We start from the raw sequence: 19663 nt of genomic DNA on the forward strand, positions 1-19663 counted from the left end.
CTATAATGGTCAAAATAGTATGATACTGGCATAAAAATACACATATCAATGAAACAGAATAGAGAACCCAGAAATAAACCCATGCACATAGAGTCAACTAATTTATGACAAAGGAGCCAAAAATAAAATGGAGAAAGGTACAGTCTCTTCAATAAATAGTGCTGAGAAAACTGGACAGTCCCATGCAAAAGAATACAACTGGAACATTATGCTATACCATACACAAAAATTAACTCAAAATAAACTAAAGGCATAAAAGTGAGACCTGAAACCATAAAACTTCTAGAAGAAAGCATATGTATTAAGCTCCTTAACTTCAGTCTTGGTGATAATATTTTGGACTTGACACCAAAAGCAAAGGCAACAAAAGCAAAAATAAGCAGGTGAACTAGAGGAAGCTAAAAAACCTCTACCCAGAAAAAACCTACAACAAAAAAAATGATATCCTACTAAAGTGAGAAAATATTTGCAAATCACATATCTAAAAAGGAGTTACTACGCAAAGTACAAAAAAAAAAAAAACTCATTTAACTAAATAAAATAGACAAGCAATCGATAAATGGACAGAGGGTCTGCTTAGACATATTTCCAAAGAAAACATATAGATGGTCAACAGGTACAAGGAAAGGTGCTCAAATCACTGACCATCACATAAATGTAAACCACAACCATAAGTTATCACCTCACACATGTTGGAATGGCTATCATCAAAAAGATACAAAATGACAAGTTTTGGTGAGGATGTGGAGAAAAGGGAAACTTCATGCACTGGTGATGGGAATGTAAACTGGTGTAGTAATTATGGAAAACAGGAGGAAGTTTCCTGAGACAAATTACAAACAGAACTACTGTATAATCCAACAATCCTGCTTCTGGGCATTTATTCATAGGAAATGAAAACACTAACTTGAAAGGATGGATGCACTTCCATGTTCACTGCAGTATTATTTACAATAGCCTAGACATGGAATCAATGTATGTAGCTGTGGATAGATGAATGAATAAAGAGTGGTGTTCATAGATAAGGCAGACTATTGTTCAGCTAAAAAAGGAAGGAAATATTGCCATTTGCAACAATGCGTATGTACTCTGAGAGTGTCACGCTAAGTAAAATAAGTCAGAGGGAGCAAGACAAATACCATATCATCTCATTTATAGGTGGAATCTAAAAACAAAAAAACAAAAATGAACTCACTGATACAGAGAATGGATTGGTAGTTGCCAGAGGCAAAGGAGGGGATTTGGGCAAAATGAGTGAAAAGGTACAGATTTCCACTGATAAAATAAATGAGTCCTGGGATTGTAATGCACAGCGTCGTGACTATAGTTAATAACACAGTACTGTATATTTGAAAGCTACTAAGAGATTTTAAAAGTCCTCATCATGAGAAAAAAAAATTGGTAACCATGGGTGATGGGTGTTAACTAGACTTGTGTTGACCACTTCTCAGTGTATACAAATATCAAATTATTATTTTGGATACCTGAAACTAGTATCATGTTATATGTCAATTCTATTTCAATAAAAATAAACAACCAAGCCAACAAAGAAACCAAAATAAATAAAGAGATCAAACACATGACCCTAGTCTCAAGGGTCACTCAGCTTGGCGGCGGGCGGTGGGGGGGTAGGCATGTCACCACCATGACAGGGAAAGAAGACCTATTTGAACATCTATTAAGCACCAGGTACTCTCCTATACATTATCATTTAGATAAATGGTTTTTATGTTACTTCTCTTCGAAGTTTAACAATGTTGTTACTTTTTCTTTTTCTAAACCCTTTCCTGAGGCTTCCACCACATCATTCTTTTCTCGCTTCTATGCTTATAAAAATTACTTGCAGACTCTTGAACACTTCCTTTCCTGTGCTCACTGCTAACCAGTTAGGGTTGCCGCCCCAGAGCTCTCTGCTATACATTCTTGCCATCCTATGTCCTCTCCTCTTATGAGGTTCACCTGTACTCGTACGTAACCCTCAAATCATGAGCTCCAGTTCAAATCTCTCTCCTGATACACAGGCCCATGTACACAACCACCTAACAGACATCTGTCCAAAACAAACTATCAATCAATCAATCAAACCATCCTGTCACCATCTGTTTTTCAGTCAGGTTAGAAAACTAAGAACGACCAAGTCTCTGGCCTGGAAACCATCATATGAACAGTATGTCCCTTAGATCCTACCTCCTCCTACTTTGACAACCATTTTGGTGCGGCATATGGAAATTTCCAGGCAAGGGGTCGAATTGGACCTGCAGCTGCTGGCCTATGCCACAGCCACAGCAACGCCAGATCCGAGCTGCATCTGCAAACTTCACTGCAGCTTGCAGCAATGCCTGATCCTTAACCCACTGAGCGAAGCTGGGGATTGAACCTGCATCCTCCAGAGACAACATCGGGTCCTTAACATGTTGAGCCATGTGGGGAACTCCCCCTTTTTCATTCTTATTGCCACTTTTTCTATAGAAGCCCTTGGCAAGGACTTCCGCAGTACTGAACCAACGCCGTTCCCCTGCTCCAGTCCTGCCATCTGTTCCACTGCCCTGAGCAATCCTCCAAAACCACAAATTTCATAAGATCATCCTCCTGTCTGAAAATCCATCAGTGCCATTCCGTCACTGTAAGGATGGTGTGAAAAAATTTTAACTTCTTCTATCTGGCCCCTGCATGCCTTTTTACCCCATACTCCTCCCTCTTCTAGAATCCAGCAGCACATAATCTAGTTTTGCAGAACCATGCGATTTTGGGGGGACAATACCCTGCTCTCTTATACTTCCATGCTCTTCTTTCTTCTATGAGTTACCTCAATCAACTGCACTAATTTCAACGAATCCTTTGAGGTCAGTTTAAGCATTGCTTTCTGGGGAAATTAAGGTATATACGTTTCTGCTCTGGATTCCTAAAGAATTTTTCACACACTTCCAGGGCAGTCTTTTAAAATATCTTTAAAATTACTCTATCGACAAACATTTATTGAGATCATACTGTACTGAATAAGTACATTTTTTTCTAAGGACAAAAGTCTGCACATTGAGAAAGACAAAAAGGGTAGGTACCTCTTCTCGTGCATTTTACCACCCCAGTAGATGGATACAAATAAGATAGAGACAGGGGAGGGGGGAGAGAAGATAATAGGCAGTGATAAAACAGGTAGTTTTCATGTTGAAAATTAAATGATAAACAATGGGATATGGCATCATTTGGGAAAGAAAGACTTTGATGGAGAGAAGGATTATCTGGGGAGTTGATATTTAATCTTGGTGAGATCTAAATGTTATGACATATCCCGCCAAGTAAATGTCTGATGCAAGATCATCCCAGGCATAAAGAAAGCACAGCTCATGTAAAGACCCTGAGGGATAATGAGTTTAGTGCATTTAAGAAACAGAATGAAGATGTGGGTGGCCGGCTAGCGGTTGCCAAGACAGAGTTTTTATTTTTGCATTTAGTCCCAGAACAGCTCGGCAACATAGGTATTATAATTCTAATTGAGGTGTAAGAGGTTGTAAATTGTATGCCTTCACACAAGTAGCAAATGATAGAATCAGGATTTAAAAAGACCTTTCTGAATCCAAAACCCAGGTGGTTTTTTTTCCCACCTACAATGTAAAAAAATGTTATGCTATGAGAAGGAAACATTCAAACACCACAGGATGAGACTATACACCTTCTTTGATAGGCTGAAATATGGGGTGCCAGAGTGCTCTACTCGCAAATGAACTACGCCAGGATCAGAGAAATTTGTGTAGAAAAGAGTCATATTTTCCTTTGAAACTGTCAGACTTGTCATATCCACTCTGTGTTTCTATTACAATATGGAGATTTAGAAGGTCTTCCCCCCCCACCCCGCCCCCCAAACTGATAAAACAGGGCTAAGAGTAGGAAAACATGAGAGCCAAGGTCAACAATTGCAAATAGAACAGTCCCTTTGGAACTTCCAAGTGATGCCACGAAACAGTTTTCACCCTAATTGATTTTCATATGGAAAAAGTCAGTAGTAAACACAAGTTTGAAACTTTAATACTGTAATTCTCCTTGACCACTGTTAAACCATGCTGATGACTGGCCAAGCCCCTCAGGCTCAGGGGTGTTCTCTGCATGCCTCCTCCCTCCCTCCTCACCTCTCTCTTTTCCTGTTTGTTTCTTTCTTTCTTTCCTTTCTTCCTTCCTTCCATCCTTCCTTCCTTCCTCTCTCTCTCTCTCTTTCTTTCTTTTTCTTTTTTTTTTCGTCCTTTTTGCCATTTCTTGGGCCGCTCCTGCGGCATATGGAGGTTCCCAGGCTAGGGGTCCAATCGGAGCTGTAGCTGCCAGCCTACACCAGAGCCACAGCAACGCAGGATCCAAGCCGCGTCTGCAACCTACACCACAGCTCATGGCAACGCCGGATCCTTAACCCACTGAGCAAGGGCAGGGATTGAACCCGCAACCTCATGGTTCCTAGTCAGATTCGTTAACCACTGCACCACCATGGGATCTCCCCTTTCTTTCTTTCTCTTCTTCCTTTTTCTTTCTTTCTTTTCTTTCTTTCTTTTTCTTTCTTTCTTTCTTTCTTTCTTTCTTTCTTTCTTTCTTTCTTTCCTTTTCTTTTCTCTTTCTTTCTTTCTTTCTTTCTTTCTTTCTCTTTCTCTCTCTCTTTCTTTCTCTCTCTCTCTTTCTTTCTTTCTTTCTCTCTTTCTTTCTCTCTCTCTCTTTCTTCCTCTCTTTCTCTTTCTTTCTTTCTCTCTCTCCTTCCCTCTTCCTCCCTACCTTCCTTCCTTCGCTGCACCCATGACGTATGGAAGTTTCTGGGCCAGGGATCTAACCAGTGCCACAGTGGGGACCCAAGCCACTGCAGTGACAATGCCAGATCCTTAAGCTGGTGAGCCACAAGAGAACTCTATCTCTGTACATTTTAATCCTTCTTAGTACCAGAAACATCCCCCTCCTGAATACACCATGGCTTTCATCATTCTGTTCTCCTGCTTTTCATGTCCCTTTCCGTCCTTCCTTTCAAATCAAACCCAGCCAAGGGTAAAGGCTCAGATCAAGTCAGAACTTTCTCCATGAAGCCATACCTGACCTCTGCCTGCATCCTTGGCAGATGGGGATTTCAAATTAAACATTTCTTCACCATCACTTACATAGTTTCATGGCATTTTTTTCATTTAAAATTATACATACATACACACATGGATTAGCTTTTTGTAATTTTATAGTATAACTGTAATTTGAAATTATATAAGTAATGTGGCAGAATGTTCATAACGAAAAATCCTACCAATCATGACACAGTTCAAAGATAGTGTCTAACTTTTACCTTTTGGTTGTATTTAGAAGAAAAATGATCAATTTGAACATCTGGATCAGTCAATAAGTATTTTTGAGACTTTTCTGTTTCCAAAGGTTGATTGTTAACTCGTAGATATGTTTCCACATAATGTTAAATAATCTAGTGATATTCGTTAGAGAGAAAGAAATTGAACTAATCATGCCTTTACCACACATGAGCTACTTTTTCTGACACTCTCACTTACTCGCTTATTCCTCAGAACAACCATAAAGGAGAGGTCATTTTATCCCGATTTTACATATGAAAAAAACTAGGGCCCAAAGAAGTTATATTACTTGCAAAATTCACATAGCTTGCAATTAGAAGTAGAATGTAAGTCTAGCTATATAGTTCTGACTACAAAGCTCAAACGTTTCCCCCTTTACATCATTTTCATAGACATTTAATAAGCAACCATAAATTCATGTAAATTGAGCAGCTGAAATCCCTCAACTGGAGTTCCTGTCGTGGCACAGTGGAAACGAATCCAACCTCTATATGCTGTGGGTGCGGCCCTCAAAAGCGAAAAAAAAAACAAACCAACAGAAAAAAAAATAATGTATTATATTAAAGTGCCTAATGTTTAACAGACATTTTATTGTTATTTATGCCCTAGTATGGTTGGCTAATTAAAAATTGCTTTGGGGGAGTTCTCATTGTGGCTCAGCCGAAACAAACCCACCTAGTATCCATAAGGATGTGGGTCCAATCCCTCCCCTCGCTCAGTGGATTAAGGATCAGGTGTTGCTGTGAGCTGCAACTGTGACTGTGGCGTAGGCCAGAAGCTGTAGCTCCAATTCAACCCCTAGCCCGGGAACTTACATATGCCTCAGGTGCAGCCCTGGGGGGCGGGGATTGCTTTTGTGTTTCTGTATATAACACGTATATAAGTAAAAAGGGGCATTGTATATATTTTACCACAAGAAATAATTAATATCATTTTAATATTTATAATTCAGATATTTAAGGATTAAATTTACTATACACACACACACATACATATATGGAAACAGAATTCATCCTGGAATTCTCAGGAAATTTTATATAATACTATAAAAAGTTATTCTCCAAACATTTTGTAAAATGTGAATAATTTTTGACTTTTTCTTAAAGACTAAGAATATTTTAGTTAAGGAAATCTTACTGGGGAAGAAAGAAACAAATAAATACATGAGTAACTTAATGGCCAAACATACTGGAGAGAAATGACTTCTGGTAACCATCCTGTGAGTGCGTGAATCACTGTGAACTCTCCCAGCTCTCTCCTCTCTGCGACATGGATGCTAAAAAAGCAAATGCACAATAGCACAGTTAATAACACTTGAAAACAGAGGTATGCAAAAAATAAGAATCACCAATAACCATCCACATAATAACACAGGTAGTGGTCCTACTGGTTATATACTAGAGCACAAGAAAATACTTCTCCAACAGTCAGATGACTTGTTTGGCTAAAGCACTGAACTAGATCCATGGGTAAAATTTCATGTCTATTACAAAACACGATTATAAGCTTTAGCTTTAAATGTCATACATAAAACATTAATGTCGTATACCTAAAACATACCTATTATGTATTAGGAGATATGTAGATGATATATAATCTATTTTGTATATTAAATATATTACCATGTTCTTTTAAAAATAAGATAGTGTTGGAGTTCCTGTCGTGGTGCAGCAGAAACAAATCGGACTAGGAACCATGAGGTTGCAGGTTCAATTCCTGGCCTTGCTCAGTGGGTTAAGGATCCAGCGTTGTGGTGAACTGTGGTCTGGGTCACAGATACAGCTCAGATCCCACATTGCTGTGGCTGTGGCGTAGGCCGGCAGCTGCAGCTCCGATTTGACCCCTAGCCTGAAAACCTCCATATGCCGCACGTGCGGCCCTAAAAAAAAGCAAAGACAAAAAAAAAAAAGGATAGGATAGTGTTTTTCATCTTTCTGATTTCAGTAACTACTCTAAAAGTCCTACGAGGCTGTGTATTAAGTCAGTCTCCCACATGGCAGGACAAGATGGGCATCAGACATCTTTAATTAAATCCCTAGATAATTTCAGAGAAAGCAGTGACATCTGTTTTATCCTGTAAAATGAGTGGATCTGCCACCACTGCATAAAGTCAAATGAGGTTGTGATCGATCCTTTATTTCTACTTTTTTTTTCTGAAGTTATTAGTCCATTTCCATTAACACACACGAATGCTGAGGCTACGTTCTGCTCAGGGATCATAGCTCTAGTCCACCTTATGCCAACAGTGGTGATTGATTGATGGTCTTGACTGACATACATGTCTTTTTCTTCAGAAAGAAATGTTACTATCTTAGTCACATGTTCTATCATTTAGAAATTTACATTGGTTTGTTGTTTGAAGATTATAAAATTTGACATGTCTGCATATCTCAAAGATATCAAATAAATTGTGGGACAGTTCAGACTAGCTCCTCTTTGAATAATCATATTTAGGAAGTGACTGTGCAAACCTCATAAAAATAATGCTTTTTCCTTTGCATATCTCACAGTGATATTTAAATGGCTACTAAATATTAATTATTTAACATAAAAAGCTAAAACTCACAGGGAAATAATCACCATAGATTCTATAAAATCTGAGAAAAAATGTTTGGACGAGAATAAACTGGACCATGCAGTTCAGATTTCTATTGAGTCCTTTATTTCCAAGTTAGATTTGTTTATTTTTCAAAAATAACAATAATTCTCTCCCTCAAGTTGCTGTAAAATTGCACTTGACGATTGCTTTAAGAAAGATGAAATGCCACACCAATTATCCAGGTCATGCATTTACTGCTTCACTGGCCTTGCAGCTCTTCGTTAGGTCTGAGAATTAGGAACATTATTTCTTTCAAAATAAACAAACAGAGCTGTCACTTTGAATACTTAGTGGTACTCAGCTACCTAAAAACGATGCAGACTGAGTTTTTAAAATATGATTGAAATTAAGGGTTGCAGGCTGGGTAAAACAAATTCCCCAAAGAAAATTGAGGGTTGGTAAAAGAAAAAAGAGATGAAGAGGATGGCAGTAGGAGGGGTTGTTTTTGTTGTGTAGCTTTGGGAGAGAAAAAGGAAGCTGAGCCAAAAGAAAATTCACAAAAAAAGCAGACCAGGCTCCTGACTGACATTGCTGTGTATAATAATAGAAGGGGAGGGGGCTGCGCTTTGAGCAAATGGCTGGAGTAGCCTGTGAAAGCAAGTGGGAGTATTCTGTTGAAAAGGAGATGCTGTGACACACTGCAGGAGGGGGAAGGGTATCAAATTCAAGCTGGTGCATTGTGTGTGAAAATTCTCCCACAGAGCAGGGACACACAGTTGCCATGCATTTGCAGCTTGGGCATCAAAGCATTTTGCAACGCTAAGGCCAGAATGGAAGGACCACTGTTCTCTGCAAGAGGAAGCTAAGAAAATAAACATGCCAGTCATGTCTCATGTATGTTGGTACTCAAGTCATGCAGGCATATAAGACATAAGCATATTTCATAAGAATGTTGAAGAAAACATGAGTAGTTTTCATCATGAATGTATTAGAAGGAACCAAAGTTATCAAAAGCATGAGGAGCACATGGACTTCCTTTAGAAGAGTTCAGGTTTTCAAGATTGGTAAATGACTGCTGTACAAACAGAACCTAAAACTTTAACTGGATTATAGGATATATATATATTCAGTGTATAGAGGAATCAATGTTTTCCCCTACAAAACAACTTCTTTCTCCCATGAAGCTGAAATTTTATTTTCCTAGATTGATTTTCCATTTCTCATACGGAAACACTGGATATAGAATAAGTTCTGGGTGGTTTTTTTTTCTTTTTGGAGGAATTTTGTCTTATTACTGGCTAGTATAATACTTCACATCAGTGGCTTCGGCACACTTTTCTTTTTTGACCCACAGCATATTATGCTCACAACATGTCGGAGTTCCCAGGCCAGGGATGGAATCCAAGCCACAGCCATAGCAACATTAATTCCTTAACCCATTGGGCTGGGCCAGGGATCAAACCCGCACCACCACATAGACAATGTCAGATCATCAACCCACTGTGCCATAGCAGAAACTCCTGACATGCTTATTTTTATGTTAGAAAGTTTACATTGCTTGGAGAGAAAGCTTTTAAAATTGAATTTTAGAAAAATAAAGCTATGAAATATGGATGTATAGTTATTGCTATTATTTGTTTTTTTTTTTTTTTTTTTTTTTGCTTTTTAGGGCCGCACTTACAGCATATAGAGGTTCACCAGGCTAGGGGTCTAATCAGAGCTACAGCTGCCAGCCTACACCACAGCCACAGCGACGCGGGATCTGAGCTGTGTCTATGACCTACACCACAGCTCACGGAAACGCCAGATCCTTAACCCACTGAGTGAGGCCAGGGATCAAACCTGCAATTCATGGTTCCCAGTCGGATTTGTTTCCAATGCACCATGATGGGAACTCCGTTTTTTTGTTTTTATACAAGTGTGTGATAATTCTTCATTCTACCTACTCAACATTTGCCAGCTTAATGATAGCTTTAGACAAAAGCATTGGCCAAAGTTCAAATTCATAGGTGGTAGCTGGAAGCAACAGATTATTTTCTTCATCAAAAGGCAGAAAGTCATCAATAGTTATCTTTCTCCAGCAACCCTAAAGATAAGAAGAAAGGAATATGCCATCAATTATTTATATTTTCACAGTTTCACAGTTTAGGCAAATGCTCAAATGTACATTGCTGACATTATTATTTATGGTTTCATAATTTTATTTTAGTATCTTACACCTAATGACTAATATACTGGTATTCAATATTACTCTGAAATATTTTATTTATATTATTATTTTACTTAATGTAATAATAATGTCTATATCAATATTTAGCTTACTATTTTATTTAATGTAAGAACAACATGTCTATATCTATATCAATAACGTCATTACTTATGAGGTCCTTTAGCACATTCTTTGGTGTCCCATTCTACATAATGCAGTAAATTGAGGTATTTCAAAATAGCAAAATCAAAACATTGGGCATAATTAAATAAATTACTGTAGTCATATTGCAAATTCTCCAAATGTAATTTTAGTAATTATTTTTTATCCTCATAGGTTCAGTGATCTTATTCTTCCAACTACCATATTACTCCTACTCCTAATTAAAGATCTATTTTTAACATAAAGTTAATTAATACTGAATTTATTAAAATCATTACATATTTACCTGTATATATATTATTTCATAATTAAAAGCTTGAGACAAATGATAAAATTAATAACTGTGAATTCAAATTTTCTTTAAACATGGGTTTTCTAGTGGAATTTTATTATGAATTCATTCCTTTGCCCAAGAAATATTTTAGCAGTGATGCAAGGAGTCTGAACCCAAAGATCTGTATAACACACAGCCTATACCCATACCATTGAATTGTTTAGAGCACAGTGAGGGAAGGCATATAGACAAACAACATAAAATGTAATATGTTCAAAATACCAGATACAAAAAAAAGAGCACGAATAGGACCATGCACTTGAGTGCCAACAAGATGCCTGCAGAATAATTCATTCAGAACTAGGTGAACCTCAGTGTTCAGCCATCTGGCAGCATCCCCCACAGCCCATTCCTCAGGTGGAACCAGAAGATGCCACTGGACATGAGGTTCTATCTTTCTGATCCCTGCATTCCTAGACCTCTTCACTCAAGAACCACTTACATAAAGAGACAGGTTAAATGACTGCATCATACTGAGATTTCCAAACTGGACTAAATACATTTTTAAAAAATTTCTGAATCTAAGTAGGTTTGGGCTTCTGAGGAATTGGTATAATTAAAGGGATATAAATCACATTTTCTTTGTTAAATGGAATATAGTGGTAATAAACGTTGACCCTTATTCAGGAGGAAATTAAAAAAGAAGGATGTCAGGAAGCAGAGAGAGAGGGAGAGAGAGGAACTAACAGAATTGGTTTAATGTTTTGCCGGAGCTGTTTTGAAATTCTTAATGATCTTGATCCTTGTCCCACCTTAAGTTTAGGCAAATGTGCAGAAGTGAGGCCAGTTCCCAAGCATCTGCCCTCTTCCAAGGTTCACTTTCTTTCTATAACCCTACACAGTCCTCTGTGCACCCACATTCTCCATACCGCATCCTCCCTCTCACCCCTCTGTAGTACTCTAAGGTCTACTCCGCCAAACCTGCCTCCTGATGGCTAAACAAAGACAATAAAGGAATTGGGGAAGTTGTTTTCTCTCCTGACAATGTTTTGACTTTCAAGGTCTTGCAGTGAATATAAAAATACAAACCAGGAACAACACAAAAAAAGCGAGCAAACAAACAAACAAACACAAAACCACCCCAAACTCCTATTTGGAGGCTAAGATTCCTTTCTTTACCTTCCCACCAAAATGATCCTATTAATTCCTAAGCATTGGCCTTTCAACATTCCCCATCCCAGGAAGAGAGTTCACCCAGGCTAATTAAGGAAGAAGTCATGTTCTTAGAAATATAGAGTGGAATGGTTAACTCTGCTCACTCTCAAATGTTCAAGAGCATTCTTTCTCAGTAACCAGGACCAGCTTCATCAGTAGCAGCAAATAACCAGGGAGGGAAGGCCAAGCTGCAGCTCGGGCACTCTCTCCTGCCCCTGACCTTGATATCTTTTCAGAAAAGGGAGAGCCCCATGCATTTACCTGCCTATGCAACCCTCCCGCACGAGAGGGCAGAGGCAGCAAAGGGCGGCCCTTCCATGGTGCCAGCAGCACCAGTTAAAAAGCACACAGGACTGGTATCCCAGAGGATGCAGCCGTGTTCTTTTTCATCTCAAATTACACATGCAGGGCATTTCCCCAAGTAAGTACACAGTCAATAGCCCTCCTAAACTGCTTCATTTTCTATTAGCCTCATTAACAGCAGGTAAGACGAAGACATTTCAATATGAAAGACACAAATGTTAACACACGTGAACATGAACTTACCATCCAGTAAAGTTTCACAACGTACTTTCCATAGCTATTGAACAAGGGCGTGTGACCCTTCACAGCCTTGCAAAGAGAGTATATGTGTTCCCAGGGCTTCCAGGCCAAAACAGGAGGTTCTCCTGAAGTCCCTTTAAGATAATTAGTCAAAGCACTCCCATTGAATATCTTCCACACGGCGTAGATTTCGCTGATAATCCATCTCATCAGCTAGGGATAAGAATCAGTAGTGTTCATTAGTTATTTTTCAGTTGCTGGCACTGTAATTCAGGAGGGGGGAAACAGTCAAAAATCTACCTCTAGCAGTAGTATTAAATTCCACATATAATGTATACCACGTGTTGATTTCTGACTTGCAGAATAAAGTCATAGATCATTTGTTTTCAGAAAATATAGTGTCAATACAAACCAAAAAGTCTTACCTAAGAGCTGTCTTCCAGAGTAAACTGTCAGTTGGATGGTGACACCCATTTTGGCTCTGTGTGTGTGTGTGTGTGTGTGTGACAGAGACAGAAACAGAGAGAGGGAGACTGACTACTTCTGAGAGCAACGATGACTTCATTTTGGAATTAACTTTGGATGGAGCTAATCTTCTATAAATGTTGAGAAATTTGAGAAGGAAATCATCCTTGTATGTCAATAGGACCAATGAGACAAGAAATGAGACATGAGACAAATTAAAATTACACACAGACTAATGTCCTCTAAGTCTCACATTTGTGTGCTGGTCTGCAGGTGTAGAAGTGGCCCAAGTAAGACTCCCACTAGCAGGGTTTTCAGCAGGCACTGAGGCACAGTGGAGAGTTGAACTTCAGAGTTTGTTTTATTGCCTGGTTTGTAAGGAGAGTAAATCCTTGAGACTAACTTTATAAGATTTGTGTTTTCCTTAGTATGCATTTATCTAGGAAATCTCTTCAATTTTGATGAAGTTGAAAAAGGCAGGAGTTCCCGTTGTGGCACAGCAGAAACGAATCCAACTAGCATCCCTGAGGATGCAGGTTCCATCCCTGGCCTCGCTCAGGGGGTTGGGGATCTGGTGTTGCCGAGACCTGTGGTGTAGGTCCCAGCCATGGTTTGGATCCCACGTTGCTATGGCTGTGGAATAGGCTGGCAGCTGTAGCTCGGATTTGACCCCTAGCCCGGGATCTGTCCATATGCCATAGGTGAGGCCCTAAAAAGCAAAAAAAAAAAAAGAAAAAGAAAAAAAGAAATAAAAAGGCAAATCAGTCTCCCGCATATCTGGAAATTTTACCATAGAATATTTTATACTTCCCTTGAGAATGATACTCTAAAGGTTATGTATGTTTAGAATTCATAACATTTTAAACTATAAGATGCAGAACAATTCCAAGATAATTTTATCCTAATCAGTACAACCTGGCTGAAGAAATAAATAAATGATTTTAATATTGTTCAAGACATTAAAGGTAAGAAAGACAAAATGTTTGAGCGAATAATGACTATGCCCCACTCCTCTGACGGGGCCTTAGGAGAAAATAATCAAAAAGTCCCTGTTTCTGAGGCAACTACCATAGGGGAGTGGAACAGATCTGCTTCCTATGGACAGAGCTGGGGTGCAGAGGGGGGGATTGTGTTCCCACAGGCTGTAGGACTGCTGTGTTGGGAATCAGGCTTGTGAGGTGTTGCCCTCGAACCACACCCCGTGATCTCCCCACCTTAGCGAGTCAAACACCACCAAACACCCTACTGCTGCACATGACATAGGGTCAGATGGGCAACCACTTCATGTCAGTTGCTGGGCACAAGGATGTGGAGGAGAACACAGATGTTCTCCAGATGAGAGAACCCAGCTACCCCGGGCAGGTGGGCAGGAAAACAGAGGCGCAGACAGCGCTCACATGAACATCTCCCCACCCCTTCTCTGCCTCTTTGGATGGCCAGGGTACTAAATACTCAGCTATCCCAAAACTTAAAGGTGAGCAAGGGAGCCCTGAGACCGAAGGACCGGGGGCTGGGTCAGCAGGTCTGGAAGCATTCTGCAATGAGGCGTTTCTTAGGTTCATGCTCCCTCACCTACCTCACTGCAGAGTAAATGCTCATTTGCTGAAAACAAGTCAAACAGGGTTTCATTTTTCACAACGACTGGAGGCTGAAATAAAAAAATATATATGTATAAAAAGCGATATTTCCCCTTGGGAAAAATAAAGGAGATGGAGCTTAATGAAATAGTTTCATTTGCTGTAAATGGCCCAAACCTGATTTCATTTCTCACAACTGGAGGAATTTAGAAAAAATAAAAAAATAAGCCTATGATTCCATAAGATTACCCTGTTAGAAAAAATTAAAAAATTAGCACATGACTCCATAGGATTACCCTGTTAGAACTGTAGGTGACACTAATTAATAATGGAATGCCTATAAAATACAGTATTTTAACATACAAGAAAATGTAAGATATAACATATGCAGATAAACTTAGCACACATACAGACACAAATTGAGAGTTTTAAGACCTGATTTGAAATTTAAATTAACCATTCAAGTTAAACCTGAAACTTAGTTAACATCTGGTAGCTAGAAAAATACCTTAATCTTGGATGAAAAATATTAGCTGTGACAGCTTTTCAAAATCTTGCTCAACTTTAAATCTTCTTATGTTTTTTAAAGTTAATTTGATGGGCATTGTTTATTTGGTATATATCTAACATTGCTTTTATATATTTAGACCAGTAAGGAATAAACATAATAGGGAAAATATGGCTTGTAACAGTTTTAAAATTAGTTACAAGTGGAGTTCACCTTGTGGCTCAGAGGTAATGAACCAGGCTAGTATCCATGAGGGTGCCACTTCCCTCCCTGGACTGGCTCAGTGGGTGAAGGATCCAGGTTGCCATGAGCTGTGGTATAGTTTGCAGACTCACTGGGATCCTGGTTGCTGTAGCTGTGGTGTAGACCAGCTGTAGCTTCGATTTGACCTCTGGGAACTTCCATATGCTGCAGGTGGGGCCCTAAAAAGAAAAAAAAAGAAAAAGAATTAGTTACAATTAATATCAACCTTATATATTTAACATATATCTAATTAACATGAAAATGGTTTTGATTAGCAAAACAGATTTTTAAAGGAACTAATGCTATCAACTACTCTCACTCATCTACATAAGAAACATCTTGAAAACTCAATACAATATTTTTCTATGTTTGAGAAAAATTTACTTAAACTACCTTGAAGGCCTAAATTGACTCTTATGTTCACAATTTATAAACATAATTTATATAACTTAAATTACATGTATATAACATCCTTTATGTTTATAAACACACACACATATATAATTCCTGTTTGTCTGATTGTAATGCAACCCTTAAAATGCCTATTACCTTTCAGCAGGTACCAAATGCATTAAAATTGACTAATTATAGATTAAACATGTATTGCACATCTAAGGTTTAAAAGGTTAGACCTAATAGTCACCTGCTGACCCAATGAAAAGGAGGAACTGACGGTTTGTAAAAGACAACAAATAGTAAAACAAAGGTCTCTACAATGCTATTTTAGCATCTCTATCCTGTACACTCATACCTGGACAAGATAAATCATTAGACATCTTGCATCTGTTTAATATAATCAAAATCAAGGACCTGGGCCACCAATATCTGGTTCTCAGAAATAAATAGATCTGATTACTTACTCTGTCATCAGGGCTTATTAACCTCCTCAGCTGGAATGGTCCATGTTGACTCTGGTACCTTAAATTCAGGCTGTTAAGTTTTTTAATAAGCTAGCTTCTCTCCAACTTAAATCACATCCTTTCATTTCATATTTTGCTTAGTGTTCTGGGGTATGGTTCTAGTGCTTTTTAAATCGTGGGTTGCAATTATGTAGAGATTTGTGAAATCATTTAATCGGTCAGGACTATCTATAGATACGGAATGTAATAGAAAAGAGTACATTTCAGGGAGTTCCTGTCGTGGCACAGTAAAAACGAATCCGACTAGGAACCGTAAGGTGGGTTCAATCCCTGGCCTCGTTCAGTGGGTTAAGGATCCGGTGTTGCCATGAGCTGTGGTGTAGGTGGCAGACGCGTCTTGGATCTGGCATTGCTGTGGCTGTGGTGTAGGCTGACGGCTGCAGCTCCGATTGGACCCCTACCCTGGGAACCTCCATATGCCACAGGTGCGGCCCTGAAAAGCAAAAAAAAAAAACCAAACAAACAAAAAAAGAATAAATTTCATACAGAAAGGTCATTACTGTTTTGCAATATTTTTGTCTAAGCTTTATGTATGTCCGTATTTAATAAGTCTCTGTGAAATGTATTTATCACTGTGGACTTAGATATTAAAACTTGACAAACACAATTCTAAAAGTTTCCTGCTTAGTTAGACTTTCAGTTCTGGCTATTCTGGTCAATACTCCATCACAATGGATCAAGAGGAGGAGTCAGGAGTTCCCTGGTGGCCTAGAGGGTTAAGGATCCAGCATTGTCACTGGCCTGGGAACTTCTACATGCTGCAGGTGCAGTCAAAATCAGTGTAGAGGGAGACTAGCGGTATGAAGATGCATTTCAATAAATTAGGTCTCAAGTGTCATCAACAACAACGAATCAATTTACCTTGGGTACAAGGTTATCTCTTGGAACTAAGTTATGGTAACATGATAAAAAGGTTATAAAACCTTCCTACTTGTTCAATCTCACTTTGTGGAATTCATATCCCTCCTTTGCATGGAATGTAAACTCCGCACTTATATTAAGAGCCTGAGTATTATTAATGATACATAAATACTAAGTGCATTATATTCACATCACAGATTTTGTATTCTTTGTTTCGGTGTTACCTAACATAGTAAGTAATTTAAAGGCACGGTTTATGTAAATTTGATTTCTTTTATTTAAAATGTCTTACAAGTAGGCATTGAATAAATACGCTTATGGACACAGATGTACCTTATTTTCTCATTTTAATAAATATTTAGGAGTTCCCGTCGTGGCGCAGTGGTTAACGAATCCGACTAGGAACCATGAGGTTGTGGGTTCGGTCCCTGCCCTTGCTCAGTGGGTTAACGATCCGGCGTTGCCGTGACCTGTAGTGTAGGTTGCAGACGCGGCTCGGATCCCGCGTTGCTGTGGCTCTGGCGTAGGCCGGTGGCTACAGCTCCGATTCAACCCCGAGCCTGGGAACCTCCATATGCCGCGGGAGCGGCCCAAGAAATAGCAACAACAACAAAAGACAAAAAGACAAAAGACAAAAATAAATAAATAAATAAATAAATAAATAAATATTTAGATTTGGGATTTCTGACTTTCTTTACTAGTTACAATAGTTGAAAAATATGATGGTTAAATCATATTTAGTGTTTCTAAAAGATAAAACTCTTAGGAATAAAAACACTTTGTATAGAAACAGAGATGAAATTAATTTGATAATATACAGAAGAATCAGCTCCATTATAACCTTTGGAGTAGAACTAAATAACTAATTTAGCCTACTAGTTTTGTATGCATTAAATGGAAATTGGAGGTTCAAGAAGAAAAAAGGCCTTAGCGGTAATTTAATCCTTGGAAATACCAAATATATTCAAACTAACATAGCTATTAATTAGGAAGATAGATCAGTGGGTCTACAGTTTCAATGCACATAAGTACTATTTAAAATGAGGTCTTGGGTGATGTCTACGTCAGTATGATTCAAATGGGGCTCAGAATGAAAGTGGCCTTTGGAAAATGCTTCAAGACTTCCTGAAATAGAGAGATTCGAGGGCAAATCTCTTGGGCTTGAAAATTAATGCTAATGAGCCTTAGAGTAAACAGACCTTTGCATCACATAAAAAGCAGAAAGGAGAAAGTCTGTCAGAGATTAAGGAATAACTTTTTGCAACATCTTAGGTTATAATTTGACATCACGAAGAGAAGAAGAAAACTTGAGGTGCTCCCCCACAAATTTCAATATTCTCTTGAAAACTAGCACAAGGAACCAGTACAAGAAAAAGTCAATATTCTCTCGAAAACCAGTACAAACTATATTGATAAACCATTCCAATTTAAATGCAAAAATTAATTACTTTTTCTTACTAAATACCAGAGGAAAAATTACCCTAAATTGTTTTTAAAATGTAAAATTTCATTACTAGGATACCGTATCCCACAGTTAATACATATTTTGTTTAATAATAAAAATATCTCTCACCCTGTTAATTAAAAAATCCTGTGGACGTTTCCAGGAATAAATTTTCAGTGATGGTGGGAATTCAATCTTTCCTTCAGGGTCTTCAAAACAATGCTATATAAAAATACAAAAATTTTTTCTTCATATGATTTTATTAAAATAAAAACAACTTGATCCTCAAAAAAAATAGGCACATAGATTTGATCAATAAATAAGCATTTATAAAGCAATTTGTGTATTTTTTCTCAGAACCAGTTTCTAAAGTACTTAGAGAATACTGAAGTTAATAACACCATATTTAGTTAGTGAAATCTTGATTATTGAGCAGCATTTTGATGGCAGAGGAAGCAGTCCAAACAAGCACGAGCTGCTTCAAAATGTGAATTAGGTGTAGCAGGAAAATAATTTTGAATGGACCAGATATTACCACGTTTTTCACTGAAAATATTGTTTTTTACCTGAGCAGAGAAGATTGAAAACCCTATAGTTGCTTTCCAGCTGTTAGAATCATAAAGAGAATTATATGTAAATGAAATTTGCATCTTTGATCTGACTTGCATTTATTAATTATTTTAAACTTGTTATTTTGAGATAATTATTATTTATAAGCAATTGTATGAAATAATACAGAGTCCCTATGTTCTCACTGATCAATTTCTCCTATGGTAGCATCTTGCAAAACTGCAGTACATAGTCAGGATATTGATATTGACAGAGTCAGGCTGTAGAACAATTCCATCGGCACAAGGATCCTTCTTGCGGCCATTTATAGCCACAGCCACCCTCCAACACCGCACTCTGTGCTTAATCTCTACCACTAGTAGAGACTGGCCATCACTGGTTTAGTTTCAACTTCTATAATTTTGTCATTGCAATAATGTTACATGAATGGAATCATATATAGTTTATAACCTTTAGGTTTGGCTTTATACCTCTCACTGCCTAATTCTCTGGAGATTCAATCCAATCAAGCTGTTGAATGTATCAAAAGTTTGTTGTTTATGGCTGAGTAACATTTCATGACATGGATATTTGTTTGTTTACCACCTGCCCATTGAAGGATATCTGGGCTGTTTCCAGTTTGGAACTATTACTATTAAAGCTGCTGTGGACATGTGTGCCTAGGTTTTGTGTGAACCTGGTTTTGTGTGAAGGTAAGTTTCCATTTCTCTGGGATACAGGTTCAAGAATCATTCATTTTTGAGCCCCTACTGTGGGTCAGTTACTGAGTTCTAAGGTAGAATGGTATCCAGAGGCAAGCAATCTACTAAGTTAAA

At 38.2% G+C, this 19663-nt stretch overlaps 1 protein-coding gene across 12 annotated transcripts in view; it reads right to left on the bottom strand.

Moving 5' to 3' along the window:
- ADGB (androglobin) overlaps nucleotides 1–19663 on the bottom strand; it is a 158559-nt gene that overhangs the window by 110622 nt on the left and 28274 nt on the right. For all 12 annotated transcript variants that reach the window (XR_014845051.1, XR_014845039.1, XR_014845027.1 and 9 more), the window contains exons 3-7: nucleotides 18408–18500; nucleotides 14302–14373; nucleotides 12264–12473; nucleotides 9804–9943; nucleotides 6508–6594 (exon numbers count right to left, since the gene is read on the bottom strand). Coding sequence is in view for 6 of the 12 variants with exons in the window: in XM_021072116.2 (XP_020927775.1) it covers nucleotides 6508–6594; nucleotides 9804–9943; nucleotides 12264–12473; nucleotides 14302–14373; nucleotides 18408–18500 (602 nt within the window). In the remaining 6 variants the exon portion in view is untranslated. The remainder of the gene's footprint in view (nucleotides 1–6507; nucleotides 6595–9803; nucleotides 9944–12263; nucleotides 12474–14301; nucleotides 14374–18407; nucleotides 18501–19663) is intronic.

Source organism: Sus scrofa, chromosome 1 (genome assembly GCF_054392235.1).
Source record: "Sus scrofa isolate SSC_HxYL_T2T_F1_AM1 chromosome 1, Sscrofa_HxYL_maternal_Yorkshire_Landrace_v2.0, whole genome shotgun sequence".
Taxonomy (NCBI): Eukaryota; Metazoa; Chordata; class Mammalia; order Artiodactyla; family Suidae; genus Sus; species Sus scrofa.